At 37.4% G+C, this 23,819-nt stretch overlaps 2 protein-coding genes across 2 annotated transcripts; both read right to left on the reverse strand.

Annotated features, from left to right (window-relative positions):
* Positions 1 to 702: 702 nt before the first annotated feature.
* On the reverse strand, positions 703 to 8,161 carry p4htmb (prolyl 4-hydroxylase, transmembrane b). Its single transcript, XM_083570423.1, has 10 exons — positions 7,997 to 8,161; positions 7,338 to 7,685; positions 6,077 to 6,158; positions 5,775 to 5,965; positions 5,567 to 5,663; positions 4,847 to 5,009; positions 4,578 to 4,763; positions 2,596 to 2,686; positions 2,296 to 2,419; positions 703 to 1,224 (listed from the first exon to the last, which is right to left on the reverse strand). Exons 1-10 carry the CDS (start codon positions 8,021 to 8,023, stop codon positions 1,034 to 1,036), a joined length of 1,500 nt encoding a protein of 499 aa, XP_083426549.1. The 5' UTR covers positions 8,024 to 8,161; the 3' UTR covers positions 703 to 1,033.
* Positions 8,162 to 9,006: 845 nt separating this feature from the next.
* On the reverse strand, positions 9,007 to 20,961 carry myhb (myosin, heavy chain b). The gene is made up of 41 exons (XM_083570432.1): positions 20,852 to 20,961; positions 20,664 to 20,721; positions 20,128 to 20,343; positions 19,905 to 20,048; positions 19,584 to 19,740; positions 19,465 to 19,492; positions 18,916 to 19,027; positions 18,693 to 18,785; positions 18,543 to 18,606; positions 18,348 to 18,446; positions 18,101 to 18,204; positions 17,837 to 17,975; positions 17,315 to 17,433; positions 17,081 to 17,230; positions 16,825 to 16,995; positions 16,426 to 16,732; positions 16,171 to 16,241; positions 15,974 to 16,061; positions 15,752 to 15,869; positions 15,506 to 15,629; positions 15,289 to 15,425; positions 14,938 to 15,193; positions 14,593 to 14,835; positions 14,340 to 14,516; positions 13,863 to 14,008; positions 13,668 to 13,758; positions 13,193 to 13,582; positions 12,977 to 13,103; positions 12,783 to 12,901; positions 12,484 to 12,680; positions 12,221 to 12,404; positions 11,827 to 11,992; positions 11,592 to 11,716; positions 11,175 to 11,483; positions 10,900 to 11,103; positions 10,666 to 10,791; positions 10,317 to 10,487; positions 10,060 to 10,164; positions 9,551 to 9,646; positions 9,231 to 9,362; positions 9,007 to 9,147 (listed from the first exon to the last, which is right to left on the reverse strand). Exons 3-41 carry the CDS (start codon positions 20,329 to 20,331, stop codon positions 9,127 to 9,129), a joined length of 5,814 nt encoding a protein of 1,937 aa, XP_083426558.1. The 5' UTR covers positions 20,332 to 20,343; positions 20,664 to 20,721; positions 20,852 to 20,961; the 3' UTR covers positions 9,007 to 9,126.
* Positions 20,962 to 23,819: the final 2,858 nt, after the last annotated feature.

Consider the following 23,819-nt stretch of genomic DNA (forward strand, 5'->3'; position numbering starts at 1 on the left):
AGATTTGTGGAACAGTAAATATATGTTAGGCTCTGCCCCACCTGGTGCTATTGATGAGCTGCCACTTGTACAGTAAATGCTGGTGATTACTTCGTTCTGAAGAATTAAATGCTAAGTCTATTGGTAATGTTATGTTACAGCTAATTCACTGTTTATAACTGAATGTATCTTTATAAGCAAGTGTGTTTCTACATGCATTTGAGCATCAGGGGTCTAACCATATGCAAACTTCACTACAGCAATATTAAGGACTGCCTGTGTTCTTAAGGATTCTATTTCAAACTAAATAGAATGTTTAATATTATTAAAGTACAATAATTGAGTCTAAAGAGTGACACAGCAATTGTGTGATCCATTCAGAATCTTAGCAGCATATAACAAAATAAATGCTGTACATTATGTAATGTGTAGTGTAATTAAATATGGTATTGTTTGGTAAGATTTCACTGGTGTGACAAGTCTTTCTCAAGCTAATGTGCCATTATGTTAGTTAGCTTGCTTGACCTCCTAATTATTGGATGGATATGCACAGTGTATGTGATTATAATTCTGTGTATGTAAATAAGCTTTTTCAATGTAATGGTCAGATGATAATAAATTGGGGGAAATTAGGTTTTTTTTTTGGTAAGCACTGGAATAAGCATAAAAGAAATCTCTCTCTCTCTCTCTCTCTCTCTCTCTCTCTCTCTCTCTCTCTCTCTCTTTACATAACAATTTTTGAAATGTTAATAAATATTGGATGAAATAAATTAAATACTCCACGAAGTACCATGTACCACATGTGCAAGTATTATTTGTATCCCTGTGTCCCAATAATTATTTTTAATGACATATAAATGTAAATTTACATTTATATGCATGTTGGTCCATACAGATCATTCTTTGTGTATCTCCATGTGCATGATCCAGCACAGTGTTTCTGTATATGCTTGTCCATGCCTGTGTGTGTGTGCTCTACCGATCCTCCTGTGTCTGTGTTTGTGGACAAACAGACGCATGGGTACTCCAAATCTTGTAAAATACACACATGTTGTTACAGGTCCTGGTGTGTATCTCTGTGCTGCTGATCCTGAGGTTCTGGCTGCTGAGACATGAGCTGCTCGTACCGGGCTTGCCGTTGGTAGTCTGGGTCAACATTGATCCAGTTGTTGGCGATCCATTTTACCCCTCGAGTGACAACACAACCTCCATGTAGTGCATACTCATCCTGTTCACCCACCCAGCCTAAAGGGTTAAACACACAGCACAGTATAGTACATTCCACAGTACAGAGTACAGAGTACACATATATATATATATATATATATATATATATATATATATATATATATATATATATATATATATTAGTTCAGTCTTTATGACGTTATTCTTAAATGGCATCAGTAAATTATTATTTCACAATTTAAAACTGGTTAATAATTGGATTCCTTTTGGTTTCTGCAGTATATGAGAAAACTGCTGCTGTGTGTTATCCCAGATAATTCTTTACTGATATGTCAATTCGAATGAGATATACAGTACAGACCAAAAGTTTGGACACACCTTCTCATTCAAAGAGTTTTCTTTATTTTCATGACTATAAAAATTGTAGAGTCACACTGAAGGCATCAAGGGCTATTTGACCAAGAAGGAGAGTGATGGGGTGCTGCGCCAGATGACCTGGCCTCCACAGTCACCGGACCTGAACCCAATCGAGATGGTTTAGGGGTAAGCTGGACCACAGAGTGAAGGCTAAAGGGCCAACAAGTGCCAAGTATCTCTCGGGGAACTCCTTCAAGACTGTTGGAAGACCATTTCAGGTGACTACCTCTTGAAGCTCATCAAGAGAATGCCAAGAGTGTGCAAAGCAGTAATCAAAGCAAAAGGTGGCTACATTGAAGAACCTAGAATATGACATTTTTCAGTTGTTTCACACTTTTTTGTTATGTATGTAATTCCATATATAATTCCACATGTGTTAATTCATAGTTTTGATGCCTTCAGTGTGAATCTACAATTTTCATAGTCATGAAAATAAAGAAAACTCCTTGAATGAGAAGGTGTGTACAAACTTTTGGTCTGTACTGTATATTACCTTAGGTTATTTCTACTGACCATTTAAGCATGCTGTATCCTTTTTTAGACAAGTGCACTCAACATCTTTTAAACAAAATGTGATGGATTTGAACATGGCTAAACTATAATCATTTTATTATTCCACCTTTTCCATGTAAAACTAGACCGAAAGAAATATGGATGTTAGGCAGATATGCAGCAGACTATAGACACAAAACCGCCATTCTTCTTTCTTACCATTTCCATCAGATAGATAGTTGTACCAGAAAACTGCTTTGCCCATTGTAGGCTTCACTCTCAGGTTCCCTTTATCACAGTGCTTTCTTGTGTCCAACAAATCAACATTGTCTTGTATAAGAGACTGAAAAACAAATTTTACACACACACACACACACACACACACACACACACACACACACACACACACACACAAAGGTTTTTTGAGTTGCTGTTTAAACTTTGGATCCGTGCACTGTGCAATAATCAGATCAGTGCAAAATACAAGGAATACGTAAGAGTTAACTAAGCAAAACTCACCACTTCATCATAGGTTCTGTTGTCTGCTACAGGAAAGGTGGTTTCTCCTCCTTCCTCCACTGTGTTCAGGTAAAACAGTACAGTAATGTACCTGAAATTATAAAACATAAAATGTTGGTACACACTTGCATATACACCAAACAGGCATAGCATTATGACATTATAACATCATGACATGTGACGTGAAGTGAAACACTATCTCTTCATCATAGCACCCTGATATTTAGCAGCAAGTAAACATTTTGTCCTCAAAGTTTATATGTTAGGAGCTAAAAAAAAAAGCATGAATTTTCTTTTTATAATCATTATTTTCCTAGAACAGATTCCTTTTCTCCCCTCGACCTAATTAATGTGTTAAACCTCATGTTATATACAGTGGGGCAAAAAAGTATTTAGTCAGCCACCAATTGTGCAAGTTCTCCCACTTAAAAAGTTTTTTTTCATCATAGGTACACTTCAACTATGAGACACAAAATGAGAAAAAAAAATCAAAAAAATCACATTGCCTGATTTTTAAATAGTTTATTTGCAAATTATGGTGGGAAATAAGTATTTGCTCAATAACAAAAGTTTATCTCAATACTTTGTTATATACCTTTTGTTGGCAATGACAGAGGTCAAACATTTTCTGTAAGTCTCCACAAGGTTTTTACACACTGTTGCTGGTAGTTTGGCCCATTGCTCCATGCAGATCTTCTCTAGAGCAGTCATGTTTTGGGGCTGTTGCTGGGCAACACAGATTTTCAACTCCCTCCAAAGATTTTCTATGGGGTTGAGATCTGGAGACTGGCTAGGCCACTCCAGGACATTGAAATGCTTCTTACGTAGCCACTCCTTCGTTGCCCGGACGGTGTGTTTGGGATCATTGTCATGCTGAAAGACCCAGCCACGTTTCATCTTCAATGCCCTTGCTGATGGTTTTCACTTAAAATCTTACGATACATGTCCCCATTCATTCTTTCCTTTACACGGATTAGTCTTCCTCGTCCCTTTGCAGAAAAACAGCCCCAAAAGCATGACGTTTCTACCCCCATGCTTCACAGTAGGTATGGAGTTCTTTGGATGCAACTCAGCATTCTTTCTCCTCTAAAAACGACAAGTTGAGTTTTTACCAAGAAGTTCTATTTTGGTCTCATCTGACCATAGGACATTCTCCCAATCCTCTTCTGGATCATCCAAATGATCTCTAGCAAACTTCAGGTGGGCCCGGGCATTGTACTGGCTTAAGCAGAGGGACACGTCTGGCACTGCAGGATTTGAGTTCCTGGTGGCGTAGTGTGTTACTGATGGTAGCCTTTGTTACTTTGGTCCCAGCTCTCTGCAGGTCATTCACTAGGTCCCCCCCGTGTGGTTCTGAGATCTTGTGTGGAGCCCCAGATCGAGGGAGATTATCAGTGGTTTTGTATGTCTTCTATTTTCTAATAATTGCTCCCACAGTTGATTTCTCCACACCAAGCTGCTTACCTATTGCAGATTCAGTCTTCCCAGCCTGGTGCAGGTCTACAATTCTGTTTCTGGTGTCCTTTGACAGCTTTTTAGTCTTGTCCATAGTGGAGTTTGGAGTCTGATTGTTTGAGGTTGTGGACAGGTGTCTTTTATACTGATAACAGTTCAAACAGGTGTCATTAATACAGGTAACAAGTGGAGGACAGAGGAGTCTCTTAAAGAAGAAGTTACAGGTCTGTGAGAGACAGAAATCTTGCTTTTTTTTAGGTGACTCAATACTTATTTTCCACCATAATTAGCAAATAAATTCTTAAAAAATCAGACAATGTGATTTTCAGGATTTTATTTCCTAATTTTGTCCCTTATTGTTGAAGTGTACTTATGATGAACATTACAGGCCTCTCTCATCTTTTTAAGTGGGAGAACTTGCACAATTGGTGGCTGACTAAATACTTTTTTGCCCCACTGTACATTTGTCAGTAAATCTGTATAGGCACTTGTTTTAACCTAAAAACTCCAGATCGCGTTTGGCTCACCTGCAGGAAGTCTGGAACGGCGATGAGGAGTTGACAGTGGGGTGAGTGTGTGTGCAGGTTGTTTCAGGGTAAACTGGCCCACTGTCATGATGAGCATGGTAATGCCCACCTTGTTCATAACGCACCACCTGAAGAGGTTCGCTCAACTCCACTAATGCAGATGGAAGCCTTGTTAAACGTGTGACTCTAAATAAACAAATTAAATGGGTGTTAAAGGAAAGAAGTAGGTAAAGTAGGTAAAAGGATAACCCAAACACAATAATGAATACCTGTTGCGGAGGTCTCTAAGAACCTGGTGTGCTCCCTGACCCTGGTAGAGCCACGTGTGTCTGCTGTTCCTCACTAACTGGTTTCTGTTCACCCCTCGCTGATACAGGAAGCGCTGGAATGCGTCACTGCTTAACTGCCCAAACTCCTCTATACTCAATAAACCTAAGCATACATTAAACAGAGACCATTTCCTTTAATGCTTTCTTTCACAACATAACAATAAACACTTAAAACTGATACAGAATTAAGATGACTTTTTTAACATGGACCTTTAGTTCTTAGTTGACCCTTTACTACGCAATGTGAATAGTAAAATAATAAACATGTGAAAGTTACATCACAATCACTTGGTTCTGTAAAAAAAAAAGAAAGAAAAAAGAGCTAATTACATAAAGACTGAAAAAGACTGAAGATAAAGCCTACAAATTAACTGTATACAGTGTCCTCAATCCAATGCAAATGATATTGAAATAAAAGTGCTTTTGCACTGTATTTAGCATGACTTTATGTATTTAGTTATTTTTCAATTTCCATTCTTAATTGGCTAATAGTTAAGGTACAATTCTTCGAATTTACTTTTATTGCCAATTTCAGCAGCACTGTGTATGTTAGCAATAATAAAGAAAGTCTCAAAACCCAAAAAAGTTTTTTTTTTTAATTGGCACTGGAAGCGTAGGATTCTAGTGTAGGATTCCACTACAAATAACCTTAGTCTTTACCATTGCCATCCTGGTCCACCTTGAGGCCAGCGTAGATCTCTCTGAGGTTCTCAGGAGTCAGCCAGATACCATCTCTCACTCTGGAATGTGTTAAAATCTACAACAGGGACAGCATGTGGATAGCATATCTTTTCAGTGATAAACACTGCATCTGTCTACTGTATCATAAACAAGTACAAATTGTTTACAAATTAAAACACCCACACACCTCATGTGGCTGCAGCTGGCCATCCTGATTGAGGTCAAGCAAATGGAAGATCTCTTCCACACTGAGGTTGAGCTGCTGACTGAGCTCTTCCTGTCCCTCGGGCACCATGACTTGACTTTCCACCAGGCCCTTCAGCTGAGCCAAGCGCATCACCACCGCGCATTCTCTCTCAGAGAGAAAACCAGGAATTTCTAAATATACACAAACACACACACAAAGACATCACTGTGACATTTGTATCATGCACAAGTCTGTGTTAACCAGATGTTAAACTCCAAACAAAAGCAGGTACAGATAATTACCAAAGAGCAGAGGCTTCAGACTGAGGGTCTTCATTTCATGCAATTTCCCTGGCACCAGAGATACTTTTTGCACATGACCAACCTAAAAAAGAGAACAACTGCTTCATGAGGGATGCTTATAACTACTCCAATATATTTTTTGTAACCTGCGAATAAAGAGTGTGGAATACTGCATGTTTAAAAATAATAGCGTATAATAACCCTGCTTGAGAAAGAAAACAAGAAGTATTGTTTAAGTTCCACATTAAAACTGAACTTCACATTAGGTGGAACATTTTCCCATTATTATTTAACATTACTTATGCCGATCAGCTTCACTGAGTCACTATTAAACCTAATAACCACAGTCAACATCAGAAGCCATTTGCACAACTAAATCCACATTAAAACCTGTTTAGAATTAAGGTGTCACAGTTTAGCAGTAAGTGGCGTTGCTGCTTCATAGCTCTGTGTGGATTGTCAGGAAATGTCCCCTATCTATATGGGTTTCCTCCCACCTCCCAAAAACATGCTGCATTGGCTCTAATTAATTGCCTATTAATAAGCTTGTAAATATGTGAGTGTGTGTGCATGCATATGGTGCCCTGCGATGGACTGGTGTCCTATTTTGAATTTATTGCTGCCACACATCTACTGGTCATGAGGATCATCAGAATCAACATGACCCTGACAAGAATGTAATGTTTATTAAAAAGGAATTAATAAATTAATCATTTTTATCTAAAACTGTTTGTTAACTTTTTAGTCTTTTGGTAAAGAGACCCAGAGAGAAGTGACTGCCTTCTCTCAGTCACACACACAACCTAAGGCATTACAATTTTTAAATGCTGGGCTAGCTCTGAATAACTAAATAAATAAATAAAATAATTAAGTCTTATAATGCAAGACCTAACAGTTCTACCTAAATAATCATTACCACTGGGTTATCAGTACATCCTCATTTGCTTACAGGATTATTACTTATGTATATCTCATCCTGTACATTTTAGCATTTTCCCCTCCACAATAATATGAAGAAGGGCTGTTACTTTTTAGATTAGTTGAATAAGGTGTGTTAGGACAGGGAAAATCTTTTTCATCTTTTTGCTTGAATCCTGTTTGCAAACCATCAGTCACAAATCACATCACAGTGTGACATCAAGTCCTACGAAATACAGGAAGTGGCATTACACATTATCAGGCATGCATCAGAAAGACAAAGATTATATCCCAACATGCAGTAAAGACATTGTTGATAAAGTACAGTAAAGCAGTTCCTGACCCGTATCCCTTCGATGCGCGGAAGGTGATTGTGAGAAGCTGGCTGCACTGCGGCTTCAGCGACTCTAGTCCGGCTGCTGAACTCTGTGCCGGAGGCGGCGCCGGGATCAGAGCCGGTGTTGTAGTGCACGTAGAGTAACAGTGCAATGACATTAAGGATGTAGACATGGAAGAACACCATGACCACGACAAAGTAGGACCGTGAACACACATTGTTCTTTTGCACCGGGAATCGCTCTCGGTGTGACAGCGGCGGAGGGAACGTTGATCGCCCCTTGTCATCCTCCTCTGCATGTTCAACAGCTTCGGTCATTCTGCCTGCCATTAAATTTCTGGGTTTTATGGAACGCTGCAATGACATGGAAACGATTCACGCATGAACACATACGTCACGGTCCGAGCAGCCGTTTGAAGAACCTTCTGGGTATAATAACTAACCACCTCAACACATGAGGACTAAACGACATGTACATATACAGAAGTTATGTATCTAATATGCATTTTTATTCGTTCACCACCCCTTTAACCCGAGTTTACTCAGCAGCAGCAGCAGGTCACGGCTGTGTTTATTCCGCAGCTCCTCTCATCACAACGGCGGAACTGCGCAGCTCCGTCTAATGGTATTTAGAGCCAGCCGGCCTCCAGTCATGATAATATTACTGAAGTTGATCCTCTAACACCTCCCATTGTGCAACCGAAAACTCCTGTTTAAGGGTATTGCTCCTAGTACGAGCTCGTCACGACCTTTACAGCTGACCCCGGCGCAGTGCAACCCTTCCAGAAGATGAGTCGCCATTGCTTACTAGGTTTGACAGCTGCCGCATTGCGCCTGCGCAGAGAGCGTGAGATTGGGGGAAATAGCGACACTTGCTGGTGGCGGTATATCTTTTCAACCGACTTCATTTTCGACAATATTTGATTAGAAATGTCATTTGTTAAATACTTGTAATTATCATTATAATTTGTTTTACCCCCTTGTCTGTGCTGCGAAAAAAAAAAAAAAAAAAATTCCCTGATTTAAAAACACTTCTTTATTACAGAGATAATTTTTTGCAGGTATTTTATTGAGGATTTTGCTTTTGAGGTCTGTGAGAAGAAGGAAACTACCTGGCTTAGTTGGTACCATTAGTGCCACTAAGTACTTTTCAGTGGGTATCAGAGTTGTAAAGATTTAAAGAGTTTCATAATGTTACTTTCAGTTAAATAGTTTCTCTGTGAACAACGCTTATCTCGAACTAAGTGTGTAAGTCGTGTAAATCATTTAAATATGGCACTTAATTAACATTTTAAGATAGATTTAAGATGGACACAATAAGCACAACAGCTTTAAATAGTTAGACATACTGTATTTGCCATTCTGTGTATTAATTTTATGTACTGAATTATTGTGGCTACAATAGTACTGTCGTACTGTGGCTAGATTTATTTATTTAAAAAAAAAATATATATATGATGTCTTGCTCAATATATACACATGAGTATGGCTTTAACCTTCGTACAACAAATTACTGAGTTCAGAGTTTTGAATTTGTCAACTAGGTCGAATAGTAAATCTGTGTTAATAACAACGATGGAATTCTTTATAAAGCTAAGTGTGGTCAAAATATTTGACTTGGTGTGCAGTGTAACTGAGTGTTTCAAACAAAATAAAAATAGACAAAACAGAGACATCAGATTATAAGCTCCTTTATTGGTCTAGGCTTACTCCAGTTAATAGCTCTAATGCGAATTTTGCATGCAACTCATATTATATGAGAGCTAGGTCCTTTTTGGTCATCTATGCCACAAATTCATTCTTGAACTTCTTTACCCTGAAAAACAAACAAAACAAAACAAAAATGTAAATTCTTTGTTTCTTTCTTTATTTATGTCTTTAAGTAGAAAAAAAACATACTTTTCCTAATTCACGACTCTTGGCCCGAAGCTTGTTGACCTGTGACTCAGCTATATCAGCCCTCTCCTGAGCCTCCTCCAGTTCATGCTGCACCCTCCTAAATCTGGTTAGGTGATTGTTGGCCTGCTCCTCCTGTAAACATTTTTTTACTGGATTTAAATATTCTAAGCTGCAAAATGCAGATCCATTTGATTTGAATAATTTAGAAAGGGCAAAGCATGGTACTTTCATGTTGCAGTGTAGTGGTACATGTTATACAGTTAATCATAAACCAGTCATTCACATATAAAGTTTAATTTAACAATAGAAGGTTTACTTACAGATTCCTCTGACTGTCTCTTGTAGGCCTTCACTTTCAGCTGCAGTTTGTCCACCAGATCCTGCAGTCTGTTAATATTCTTTTTATCCTCCTCAGTCTGTGGGGAACAATTTAAAATTTGAAGTAAACATTTGCACTAAACAGGTTACTCTCTAAAAAAAAATGAAAAAGAAACAGAGTGTCAAGAACATGAAAAATGAGAGGTTATGTTTTTTTGTTTCAGAAAACACCAGCATACAACCAGGCAAAACCTTCAGATGAAAACAGGCTTAATGGTTTTCGTTAACCATTGAAAAGATTAAGCAATGACAGAAAATTTGAAAAGAATCAATAAAACCATCATATCATCATGTCCATTTAGAAAAGTTTTATTTTTTTATTTTTTGTAATTCTCCATTCATGAGAGATTCTACCTCATTAGGTTAGGTGGAAAACCAGTGGATTGTTTTCATGGTAATTTATATTTGTAAATATTGAGGTAAGAAGGAAAAGTATAGTTTTTTGCATTACCTGGTAAGTAAGTTCTTTCACTCTTCTCTCATATTTGCGAACACCTTTAATAGTCTCAGCTGCACGTCTCTGCTCTCCTTCAACTTCATTTTCCAACTCACGGACCTAAAGAATATCCAACATTTAAAATAACCATGTGTTCTAAATAAAAATTAAATTGGCTTTAGATAACTATATACTATTTCATCCAACCTTTTTAGAATGCCTTTATACTTTCTACATATACATAAAGAATTCCAGTGCATTATTATACATACTCTAGCCTCCAGTTTCTGGAGTTGTTTCTTGCCACCCTTCAAGGCCAAATTCTCAGCCTCATCCAGGCGGTGCTGAAGATCCTTTACTGTTATTTCCAGGTTCTTCTTCATCCTTTCTAGGTGAGCACTGGTGTCCTGTTCCTTCTTCAGCTCTTCTGCCATCATGGCAGCCTACAATTAAATTTTTCAATGGTTAACATTTAAATGCAATATATGTGCTTCTGTGTAAGTGACAGTGTCCGGGGCTATGTTTGTACAGATGTGCATTAACTCTACATTTATCATTTAATTTCTAGAGAGCTTCAGAATGCTGTGTCCATTTTGTTGCAAAGTACACTATTTTCCTCACATCAGTAATAGCTTTCTTGGCCTTTTCCTCAGCATTGCGGGCTTCCTGAATTGTATCTTCCATTTCACCCTGAATTTGCAAAAGATCAGCCTCCAGCTTCTTTTTGGTATTGATAAGACTGGTATTCTAAAAAGACAGAAATGATTTTGTTTAATCATGGTTGTAATAAAATAAAAATAACAAATGATTAATCACCATAGGCCATCAATATTAACAAAAAATATTTTTTCTCACCTGAGAATGAAGTAGAGTCACACGCTCACTGACATCCACCAGCTCCTGTTCAGCCACTTTGCGGCTTCTTTCTGTTTGCTCCAGAGCAACTCTAAGCTCCTCGATCTCTGCCAACATCAGATTGTTTCTGCGTTCCACCATGGCCACCTGCTCTTTCATGTCTTCTTGTGCTCGAATAGCCTCATCCAGATGCAGTTGGGTATCCTGGGAAAAAAAATAACAGTGAGGTTTTTCTTTATATATTTAAGGTTTAGTCTTATAGTTTGTAAACCAACCTTAAGGACCCCTTGGACGTTCCTGAGCTGCTTCTGAGCTTCAGAAGCTTGGCGATTGGCATGGCTCAGCTGGATTTCCATCTCATTGAGATCACCTTCCATCTTCTTCTTGATTCTGAGAGCATCATTTCTGCTACGGATTTCAGCATCCAGAGTGCTCTGCATGGACTCAATCACTCTCTGGCTGTTTCGCTTGATCTGCTCAATCTCCTCATCCTTCTCAGCCACCCTCCGGTCAATCTCACTCTTCACTTGGGTGAGTTCAAGCTGGATACGAACAATCTTGGATTCCTCATGTTCTAGTGTGGCCTAAAACATTAAGTAAAAAGTTGTTTGAGAACATGACTTGCAGAATAAAAATTGTACTACTGAGACTCAAAGCTTACATATATATTTTATTTGTTCTATGCAACATACCTCAGCTTCCTCAAGAGCTGTCTGTATTTCTGATTTCTCATTCTCCACTGCCTTCTTTCCCTTTTCCAGCTCATGAACAGTTTTTCCCGTCTCACTGAGTTGCTCAGTTAAATCGGAAATCTCCTCTGTATGGACAAGAACAAACACAGCCTAACATTCTATAAGAAGCCTTAAACAGGACACCAGTTTACATGTCATTGCATTATAGTGCCGGAAAGTATACATGTGGACTTACGCTGAAGGTTTTTGTTCTCCCGCTTCAGAGTCTCCAGATGGTCTAGAGCTTCTTCATATGAGTTCTTCATCTTGAAGAGCTCTGTGCTAAGAGAACGAGCCTCTTTCTGTGCTCCCTCCAGCTCTGCTTGGCTTTCCTCAAATTTCTGTTTCCATTCAGCCAAAACCTTAATATTTTTAAGAACAACAGTTATATTTCAGTTATATTTCAGCTTTTTTCTTAACTCACATGATATCCAAATACAAGCTTCTTTTTTAGGTAAGGTATATACTTGCTGTATGATACATATACTATCTACTTTAGCTCTGCTTTAAACATTTATGGAAACAGTGGTTGAAGCTTAATCAAGAATTGAGATAGTGGGATATAATTTTTACTTTATTTACAATATTACCTTGTCAAAGTTTCTTTGTTTCTTGTCCAGGTTCGCAGCGAGTGCATTAGCTCTCTCTACATCAATCATAAAGTCCTCCACTTCATTTAGCAATCTTTGTTTTGTCTTTTCCAGTGATGCACATTTGGCATTTACGGCTTCAATTGACTCCTCAGCATCTTGCAAGCGCTGGGCAAGCTTTTTCCTGGCAAAGGAAATGTAGTGTCATTATACAATGACATCATATTGATTTATTTTAAAATTATGACCAGAAAAATATTTACTTTGCCTCCTCAAGTTCCTCTGTGCGCTGGATGGCATCTGTCTCATATTTGGTTCTCCACTGAGCTACCTCACTGTTTGCCTTAGACAATGAACGTTGCAACTCAGCTTTGGCCTCTTGCTCTTCTTCAAACTGTTCTCTGAGAAGGTCACAGTCATGTCGAGATGACTGCAAACCATGGGCCAGGGCATTCTTTGCCTTGACATCCATAAGAAATTGCATTAATACATGGATGGAAATTAGGGTCAATTTCAAATTATTAAAAAATATACCTTTTTTTTAAAAAAAGATATAACTAACCTTGACCTCCTCCTCAATATGCCTTTTCAGCTCCTCAGTCTGCTGAGTAAAAGCTTGTTTGCTTCGAGTCAGCTGAGAAACAAGAGACTCTTTCTCATCCAGTTGACGCCCAATTTCACCTACAGAAATAAGAACATAATTTAGTTTGCTTTATTTTTAAATAAAGCACACTCTTTGCTTTTCTAATTATTTACCATTTTCTGTCTGAAGACGTGCTTTTTGGGTTCCAAGGTCATTCAGCTGACGAGCTTGCTCCTCATTCTTGCTCTTGTACTCATTCAATTGATCTTCCAGTGTACGGCACATCTTTTCAAGATTAGCCTATAAAAAGCCGCGTTTGCCATGTTTGAAAGTTTTCTTAGTCATCCAGCACATGTCTTGCAGTGTGGATTGATAATCTAAATGCTTACCTTTGATTTGGCAACAGCCTCCATGTTGCTGCTCAGATCATCTATCTCCATTTTGAATTCACTCTTCTCTTTTTCCAGCTTCTGCTTGACCCTCTGAAGGTTATCAATCTGCTCCCCAAGCTCTGCCACACTGTCAGCCTGCTTTTTACGCAGAGCTGCTGCGGTGGCTTCATGCTGCAGGGTGGATTCCTCAAGATCACGGCGCAACCTTAGGAACTCTGCCTCACGTTTCTTGTTCATCTCAATCTGGGCAGAAGTGGCACCTCCAGCTTCTTCAAGTCTCTCACTGATCTCTTCCAGTTCTCTGGAGAGATCAGATCTTTGCTTTTCAACTTTAGCACGGGCAGCACGCTCTGCTTCAATTTCCTCTTCAAGCTCCTCAATACGTGCCTATGATGATTATATTACACTGACATGAGACATGATTATTAAGCACAAAATAAACATGCGAAGTGGCAAAGTAGTTTATAATGACCTGAAGTTCTTTAATCTTTTTCTGAAGCTGTGCACCAAGGATCTGCTCATCCTCAATCCTGCTAAGATGTTGGCTTGTCTCAAAGTCCTTCCTATTGGTCACATATAGATAAATAGTCAATAAATAGGTTAAATATCACAAAATATCACAAAGTCTAACTTATAATTTTTTATGTCATTATCTTTGTGCTCTCACTTCTTAAGCTTTTCATCGGTCTGTTGCTTGTCATTTTCCAGATCCATTATAGATTCCTGGGCCATTTTAAGGTCTCCTTCTAGCTTTCTCTTAGCTCGTTCAAGATCCATACGCAGCTTCTTCTCTTGTTCGAGAGAGCCTTCAAGCTATTGTAGACCGAAAAACATATTAGAATACAGAGCACTTGAATAATACTATATGTGTGCAAACGGCCTTCTTTTTCTTCTTTTAACTGCTCCTATAAGGGGTCACCACAGCGGATCCGTCTCCATCCCACTCTGTCCTCTACATATGCCTCTTTTAAATCCACCACCTACATGTCTGTCCTTACCATATCCATAAACCTCTTTCTTGCTCTTCCTCTTTTTCTTCCTGCCTGGCGGCGCCATCCTCAGTATTCTTTTCTTTTTTTTTTTTTTACCAATAATATGATTGTAACATCAAATATAAAATATAACCTTTTTCTGAAAAACTCACATCATCTACTTGTTGTTCCAGTTTAACCTTGGCTTTAGTCAGAGTATTGACTTTGTCTTCCTCTGCTTGGAGATCATCAAGGGTTTGCTGATGTGCCTCTTGAAGAGCTTTTTTTTCTTTTGTCAATTTCACAATGATCTCATCTAGAGAGGACATTTCTTCAGTGAGGTTTTTGACCTGAAAATATACTTACGTAAGCATTGGTGGTAGTCATATTGCCAAATGACAAATGTTTTATCTATAGAATAGTCACCTTGTTCTCAGTGGCATGCTTCTCCTTCTCCACTTTAGCTAGGGTCAGCTCTAAATCATCAATGTCTTTCTTCAGCTCAGAACACTCATCCTCCAATTTTCGTTTCTTGCCTGTCAGTTCAGCATTGGTTTCCTCCTCATCCTCCAGTCTTTCAGTTATCTCTTTAAGTTTGGCTTCAAGCTGGATCTTGCTTTTGATGAGCCCCTCACATCGTTCTTCAGCATCTGAGAGATTTTCAACTTCCTAGATTTGAAAATGATGAAATGCTCTTCATAAAGTGAACTTTTTAGTAAATAATTTATTCTAATTTGAAATTCTCACAGAACTTGAAAGATTAAAACTTACTGAAGCTACTTGTAACTGCAGGTTATTTTTCTCCTGAAGTAGTGAAACCATTTTTTCCTCAAGCTCTTTTTTCTTTGCTAGAGCCTTCGCCAGATCCTCTTTCATTTTCTCAAAATTCTCTTTCATGGCAGCCATTTCCTTTTCGGTCTCTGCACTCTTCAGAAGCGGCTTGATCTTGAAATAAAGCTTCATCCATGGCCAGTGTTTCACATTCATGAATGAGCGAATGTTGTATTGGATGGTGAAGATAGATTCTCTGTTACAGAATTAGAGCCCTTTTATCAGCATTTTTGGGTAATAACAATAAATGCATCCTGAGACAAATATACAATTAAGAGCCCTGGACAATACCTTCTCTCCATCATCTTGACAAACTCTGTCCTCATAAGGAAACCTCGACACAAAGCCTGAGTCATCGTTATAAGAATAGCAAGCTTTACATCTCGCATCTCCTCAAGAAGACCTAACAGTCCAGCTTTGAAAAATACCTGTAAACAAGTTTTCTAATTATTAAGACACAATTATTTAGTAAATGCTAATGAAAGTTTTCTTTGATACCATTTCTTACCTTGGTATGACCAAACTTGTACTGTGTATGGTCCACATCAATGGAGCTGAGAAGCTTCTCTGAAGCTTTCTTGTTGTCAATGAACTGGCCCTCAGGGATGACACTGGCATTCAATACTTTGTATCTAAAAACCAAAAAAATCTCCTTAGCTTTGACAGCACAGCACACACCGTGTATTCCTATTATATACTTGATCAGATATTAAAATAACATCTATAATAACTGTGCATTGTGTGCAGAAAGTACCTCTGCTTGAAATCACCATAGAGGATTCTGCTGGGGAAACCCTTTCTGCAGATTCTGATACCCTCCAGTACACCATTACAGCGCAACTGGTGAATTACCAGAAAATTCTCCATCAAGCCTAAAGTACAAAGGATGAGTAAAGCAGTATTAAATATAAGACACGGTTGCTTTCTTTTTACTTCAAGCCATGTGTTGTGAGACCGACAGGTGACTTAAACTTACCTGGTGTCTTGCTCTCATTTGGAATGATGCAACGCACAAAGTGCGGATGAGTGCTTCTTAAGTTGGTCATAAGCTTGCCCAGGTTTTCCTGTTGGATTGGAAAACAACTAAATAATCAACCATTTAAAAAAACCTCTTGAATGTTTAATATCTTATTGCTTTAGTTGCATTAGAATGCATATGTAATTTGTTCTTACCCGAAACAAAGCAGACACAGTCTGGAAGGAGCCACCCTTTTTCTTCCCACCTTTTTTGGAACCTCCTTCAGCTGTTGATTCAACATACCCCCCAAAAATGATTTCATTCAGCAATGTTAACAAGATTGGAGACACATTTCACCCAACCAACATTTTGCCAAGAGCATGAAACAATTATTATATGAATTAAATGCTAAAGCAAATGTCAGCTTCTTTAGATAATCTTTAATCTATACAAAATTAACTGCAACACACCTTCTGTAGATGTATGAGAAGCAAACAATGTAGACATCAGTTTAACTGATGACTTCTGGTACAGCTGAACAACAGAGTCATTCAGGGGGTCCTTATTTTTGTCCAGCCAGCCTAAAATGTTGTAGTCCACTGTGCCAGCATAGTGTATCAGGGAGAAATGAGCCTCTGCCTTGCCTTTTGTAGGCTTTGGCTTCTGAAAGGATGCAGTTTTACCAAGGTGTTGGTCATACAACTTGTTCTTGAATGTCATGTCAGTGGCCTTGGGGAACATACACTCTTCTTCAAGGATGGAGAAAATACCCATTGGCTATGAATAAGAACACAATCAGCTTATTAATGATAACTTTGATAACTTTGTTCACCCACCAAAAAACTATTAACTTGTCAATTGTTCCTTACCTTCTCAATAAGCTCAATGCAGGCTGCCAGATCCATTCCAAAGTCAATAAACTCCCACTGAATTCCTTCTTTTTTGTATTCCTCTTGTTCAAGCACAAACATGTGGTGGTTGAAAAACTGTTGCAGTTTCTCATTAGTGAAGTTAATGCACAGCTGTTCCAAGCTGTTGAACTATTATACAGAAACAGATTAGTTTATTTCATCTCTTTTTTGGGGGGCAAAATTATATATTTATCTTAGTACCTAATTTACTTACATCAAAAATTTCAAACCCAGCAATGTCCAGCACCCCAATAAAGAACTGTCTTGACTGTTTGGTATCCAGCATCTCATTGATACGAACAACCATCCACAAGAACATCTTCTCATAGATTGACTTACTCAGAGCCATGGTTGAATTGTTAACCTTTTTGAAATAGCAAAAAAAGACATTTTTAAAATAAATAATACTAATTGTAAACATTATTTGTCAATGTAAAATTTTCATTACCTGTGGAACAGTCTGGCCTTTGGTCACAAACTCGTTCCCGACCTTGACTCTGGGAAAGCACAAAGCTTTCAGCATATCAGCTGAATTCAGGCCAATGAGGTAAGCGATTTTATCAGCCACTGGAGGAATAAGGTTTAAATAAATTGACAAATGTACAAAAACAACTTTTATTTTAAGTTTCTTTTCATGCAAGGTATTTCAAAAGCTGATTTGTGTGAATTTTATTCAGTTATTTGTACTATATGGACATTTTACTTTTCCAGCCAAATTAGTTTTTTCCCCAAACTGGTACCAAAAATATATACAATGCGAGAACATTTTTTCTTTTCTTTAACTGGGAGACATTTTCCCAGAACAGTGAAATGTGTAAATGTGTAAATGTGTAATGGGATGTTCAAAAATAAACCTACAGTATGTTTAGGTGTTCAAACTTCTTACTATACAGAAAAGTGTACAATAGCTCTCATTCCGACCAAGTATTATCGCTCAGAATGATCAGAACCTAAATTAAATTCACCTTACCTTCAGTGCCATCAGGTTCGGCCTGCTCCTCTCTCTGCTTTTGCTTAAATTTCATGTTACCATGATGCATCACAGCTCCTGTCAGCTTGTAAATGCTCATCTTCTCCTCTGCAGTGAAGCCCAAGATGTCAATGGCAGTCTGGAAAAACAAGAAAGTAATCATTTAAGCATGCAATATCAATGGTAAGACACAAAAGGCAGCCTTGAGCATATAAAACAACTCTGTTTTATTTAATGAATTACTTTCAAAAATAGACAACGTACATCTGTAGCAATGAACTCTTCCACATCATTGATGCTTTTGACCGTGATCTCCCCATGACTGATCAGTGGATAGTCATATGGGTTAGTGGTGATCAGCAGAGCCTCTGCAGAAATGGAAAAAACATGCCTTTTAAAATATACTATATATCTTGTTTCTTACTGTAGACAGCAGCATAATCATTAACAGTATAGTACACTTTTGCTTTTTAATGTGCTATCATTTTAAGACTCTGTATGCATGGATTACCCAGCAGTTCAGGCTTGTGCCCAGTTGTTAGCTGGTAGAAAATGTGGTAGCTCCTCTCAGCTGAGAGCTGGAAGGTCACTCTTGACTTTTCCAACAGATCTGTACACATAATCATATGGGATAAATGCTCCTGAGTTAGAAGCGGTATATATGTTTGATGTAAATTCTTAAGTATAATATATCAAAACAACTCACAAGTTTCAATATCTGCTGAGGCCAACTTTCCAGTGGAGGCAAAGTGGATTCTGATGAATTTACCCTATGGAATTAAAAATATGTTTATAGTATACATGCAATTATTTTTAAGACATTTAAAACCAACCAATTAACCAAAAAATATCTTACAAAACGAGAGGAGTTGTCATTCCTCACAGTCTTTGCATTGCCATACGCTTCAAGCAGAGGGTTAGCTGCAATGATTTGATCTTCCAGCGACCCCTGAAGATTACAATATTATCACAATATTATCACAATATTATCAGTAGATAATATCAGTAGTACACTTATAACAAGCATTTCAAGATTTAGTTTACTGCTTACACTATGAACAGCACTGCATTTCACCAACCTGCATTTTTCCAGGGACATGTTCTGCCTTCTTCGGTCCAGCCACTGCGATTGTCGCAAAGTACTGGATGACCCTCTTGGTGTTTACAGTCTTTCCTGCACCAGATTCTCCGCTGAAATAAAAATCAGTTAATAATTTGAAGCTGTGTGCTTTAACAGTGCTTCTAGCATCTCTAAGGCATTAATCTATAATGTACCAATCAAAAACTATTTTATCTGATGGTCTGATCATTTTTTTATTTACCTTCATTGATTTTTTTTTCCAATGATTTTCATAGTGTTGAAACTGTTTCATTATTATTAGTTCATGAAAGAGAACCAAGGTAAACTATATTTATATTTATTATGGTTATGATGCTCATATAACCCAGAGCCCATTTACATTACTTAGCAAGAAAAAGTGAACTCATTCAAGTTATTGTATCCATGATTGTTGTGTGATATTATTTTAAAATGCTTCCAGATAGCCCTTAAATCATCTAGATCATTATTGGCTAAAACAGTTAACCACTGTCTGATTATTATAAATACACAACCTTTCAGGACTTACGTAATTAGGATTGACTGGTTCTCACGGTCTGGGGGAAAAGAAAAGTTCTGCATGTAGATATATTTACTAAGCACATAAAATATTAATTATACATAGATTATTTTTTGCCATCTTCATACCAGTGAGCATGAACTGATAAGCATTATCAGAGATGGAAAAGATGTGAGGAGGTGCCTCAACTCTCTTTTTGCCCCTGTAGGCTGTCACAACCACACTGTCGTACACTGGGAGCCACTTATAGGGGTTCACAGTGACACAGAACAACCCAGAGTAGGTCTGTACAAGTGGAAGAGAATAAATGTTAAATCAATGTTACTGTGCCAGTAACATAAATTAAATGTAAAATATGACTGTAAATAGACATACGTACTTACTGTAACGTACTTTACTTGTACTGGGAAAAAATTAATGCAATGAAGTGTAGCTAAACATGTACTCACATAAATCATCCATGCTGCATAACGCTCTTTGAGGTTGTACAGCACAGTAGGCTCATTGAGGTGGGTCATCATAGCCATGTCCTCAATTTTGTCGAACTTTGGAGGATTCATGGGGAAGATGTCATCCTCCTTCACTGTTAAGACCTGTAGTGAAATAAGAGTAGTTAATTGTGACATCAATATACGACATTTTAACACTTCTTTTTAATTTTTCACTGCTTACTTTGCCACACAAAGTTTTCACAGTGGCTTTGCCACCGTCTCTGCTCTGAAGGACCCCTTTGAGGTACATCTCAGACGGAACAGTCACATAGTAGGCTGTTTTGGCATCAAATGGTAAATTTTGTGCCTCAAGTCTTTCTCGCTCTGGCTTCCGAAGGTATATGGCCGCCGGGCCAAAGGACTCCATTTCCGGATCTATACTCATGGTGACACTTTACTGGAGGGAGTACATTAGAATTTACAGATCTTTTTGTCTAATCATAGCAATCATATGGGTGTATAATGAACTAATTAAAATGTAAACATTTTAATGTTTTAGCTATGTTGTACATTTATGTATTATGTATAGTATAGTATGGTATAGTAGATTTAAACAATTAGACATTATTCCACAGTGATGCATTTTTATATATATATATATATATATATATATATATATATATATATATATATATATATATATATATATATATATATATATATATATATATATATATATGCATGCACAGACACAGACATTATAGAATCTGCATTTACTCTGTATGGTGCCTTTCAGGGAATTCAGAGGTGATCGAATCAGGGTTGCTGTGTAATTCTATTAAAGACAACACAGTTTATGCATTATATCATCATTCATAATTGTAGGATTTGAATATTGAATCAGGCCATTTGTTTAGTTTTTGTTTTGTTTTGTTCTTGCACAAAAGAACATAGTTGTCACTCACCTTAGTCGGGTGCCTGCAGGTCCGATTAGGATTCTCCGGCTGACTCTTATATAGACCTTTGGACATGTCGTCACCATGTCTGAGCTGCTCAATTTGGTCATGAATTTTTGCTTCATTTGCCCCCTAATGTTTGCCTCCTTAAGCAGCATCTTATGACCACACTAGTGTATTTTTATCCTGTGATGAATTGTTGCCACCTTATGAGCACAGAGGTGTTGTTTCAGCACATAATTAAGCACATGGAAAATAGGAAATACAAAATAGCAAAGACACAAAATTATTATTATTATTGTTTTTGTTGTTATTATTATTCACTACACCGATTAACCAGTAGTGATTAATCTATGTCTATAAATTGATTGACTATAGAACTGATAAAACAATTTTCCTTATTTTATATGACAAAAAATTATTTGTCTTGTCTTCCTTCACAAAAGGATCATCATTTCTAGGCTAAGGTTAGATAGCCGAGTACTGTAGCTTCAGGTAGTTATTAATCTTTATTTTGAATGTCCTCTGGCATTATAAAGCTCCTTTCTATAACTGTGGATAGAACATCAAATGTCATTTGTATAAAGTTGCAAGGGCCATGGAAGCCCAACATGTTATGAAGAAGTAAAATTGGTATATTGTCATACCAAAAGCGCTAAGAAATGGCAAGAGCTGCCAAAGAGATTATAGTGTGCCACCCTAAAGACAGCTGGAGTTCCTTAAGTCTCTCCCAGGGCTCTGACAAAGACTCATATGTTGACAGACCCACTTCAGTCAGTCTGAACGTTTAGCTCCACCTTTCCTCTTTCCACATAAAGGTTGTCTTTTGCTTTCTTTTTTTTAAATGTAAGTATAAAATAAAAATAGGCTTTGTGTACAGTATTCAAATAAGCCCAAAATTAGAAATGTATTAATTAGGGAACCCAATAGAAGGATTCTCATGAAGGATGGGGAACATAGAAAGCTGTCAGTTTGATCCAATAAATGGATTCCCCTAAAAAATATGTCTGTTTCATTATAGTATTGTGGCATGCCATCCATGCTGTATGATTTATAAGGAAGCTTTTGTCAGCCAGTAGCTCAGTCTTTCCACAGGAAATGTGATCCCACATTGGCAATGAAAAGAAAGCAGAAGAAATTTTAAAGCAGTTACTCTTGAGATATAATGAGCTCATGGTTGAATAAAAATGTGATATTTGATAGCTCACTCATAACATTATATCTTATTTGGACAAAATACAAATATAGCCCTGTGTGCGGCCAAATGTCAACATGCTTGGAAGGCTTATTGTGTTAATACACCTTTGAACTCTCTGTGCATTGCATTTCACAAACAAAGCCAGCATCTTTTAAGTGCCTCCAAGTATCAACGGACAATTTTCACATGGCTCAGTACTGACTCAGAAGGATGCTGCAATCTGAAGAGTAGGATCAAGATTTAGAACACACCACTCAAACTAACAGAGGGCATTCTCTTCAAAGATTGTAAAAACTGAAGTCTTCTGATCATAATCACATTAAACAAAAGGATTCAGGAGTGAACCACAATCCTTATTTATGCTTTGAATTTGGATAGCTAACTAGATGCATTCACTTACTGAAAATTTCGTGGCTATGACTTTCTCTCTTTATATACTCATTATATTTATATGAAAAAAGAGGAACTTATTACAATTATTATAAGGGTAGGTTGTGATGGACTTTAACAGAAAATTATTATTTTTTAAAAATTTTTTTACATAATATCACTGTCACATTCAAAAATTGTGCCAGGGGAGGTCAGGGCTGCAGTGGATCCAGAATCTATCTTAGGAATTTATCTTAGTTGGAGTGCCAGTTCATCAATGGGCCCATGAGGGAGTGGTAGCTCAGTGGTTAAGGTGCTGGGTTACTGATTGGCAAGTTGGGGGTTCAAGCCCTGGTATTACCAAGCTGTCACTCTTGGGCCCTTAAACAAGGCCCTTAACCTCTGTGCTCCAGGGGCGCTGTATCATGGGTGACCCCAGTTTCCGAGCAAGCAGGGATATGTGAAGAAAATATTTTATTATAATATATATGTGACAAATAAAGTCTATTCAATTCATTACATAGAAACAATCAGTAAAATCATAAGCTTTCAGTAAAATTTTCATACACAATGTAGAAAAACAGCATTTGGATTTAATTTAGGCTCTAATATCATGCTAACTTAAATTGACAGGACACATTCTTTCCTTAATTTTTAGGATGCCAGGTATTTACATAACACTGAATGACCTGTGTAGGAGCAGAAATTGACTTTTGCATGAAGTATATATATATATATATATATATATATATATATATATATATATATATATATATATATATATATATATATATATATATATATATATATATATATATTTATTTATATAGGGGTTTACTTAGTGCCCCATCCTATCCCCCCCAGTGTCCTCCCAGCTCCCAGAAAGTTGACAGAAGGTGGACTAGGTGATCTAAATTGCTAGGCATGAATGAGTATGTGAATGTGTCCATGGTGGCCCATTGGCATCCCACCTAACGTTGTGTTTCTGCCTTGCACCCAGTGCTCCCAAAATATTCACTACACCAATGCAATCCTGACACGGATAAAGCAGGTATGAAGATAAATGAATAAATGAAGCATTTAGATTAATTAAAGTCTTGAGGGAAAATGCAATCTACTAAACCACCTGCTTATAGCTTTCAACACTTGGATTGACTTTTCGATGTGTCAAAGACAGATGGATATAAAGAGATCAGTCTTCTTCTCAGGTCACACTGAGGGCACTAACATTTATTTAAAGGTTCTCCTAAGGATTTCACAACATGTATATGCATTTTGTAGGAGATTCATAGAAAACTTATTTATATATTTGAAAAATATTGTCAGTATTTACATTGACATTGTAGTTGGCTGTAAAATCAGACATTTAGTTATCCATTTTCAATATCAACTCAATCCAATTTCTGAACA

The sequence above is a fragment of the Silurus aristotelis genome, assembly GCF_946808225.1.
Source record: "Silurus aristotelis genome assembly, chromosome: 2".
NCBI classification, from domain to species: Eukaryota; Metazoa; Chordata; class Actinopteri; order Siluriformes; family Siluridae; genus Silurus; species Silurus aristotelis.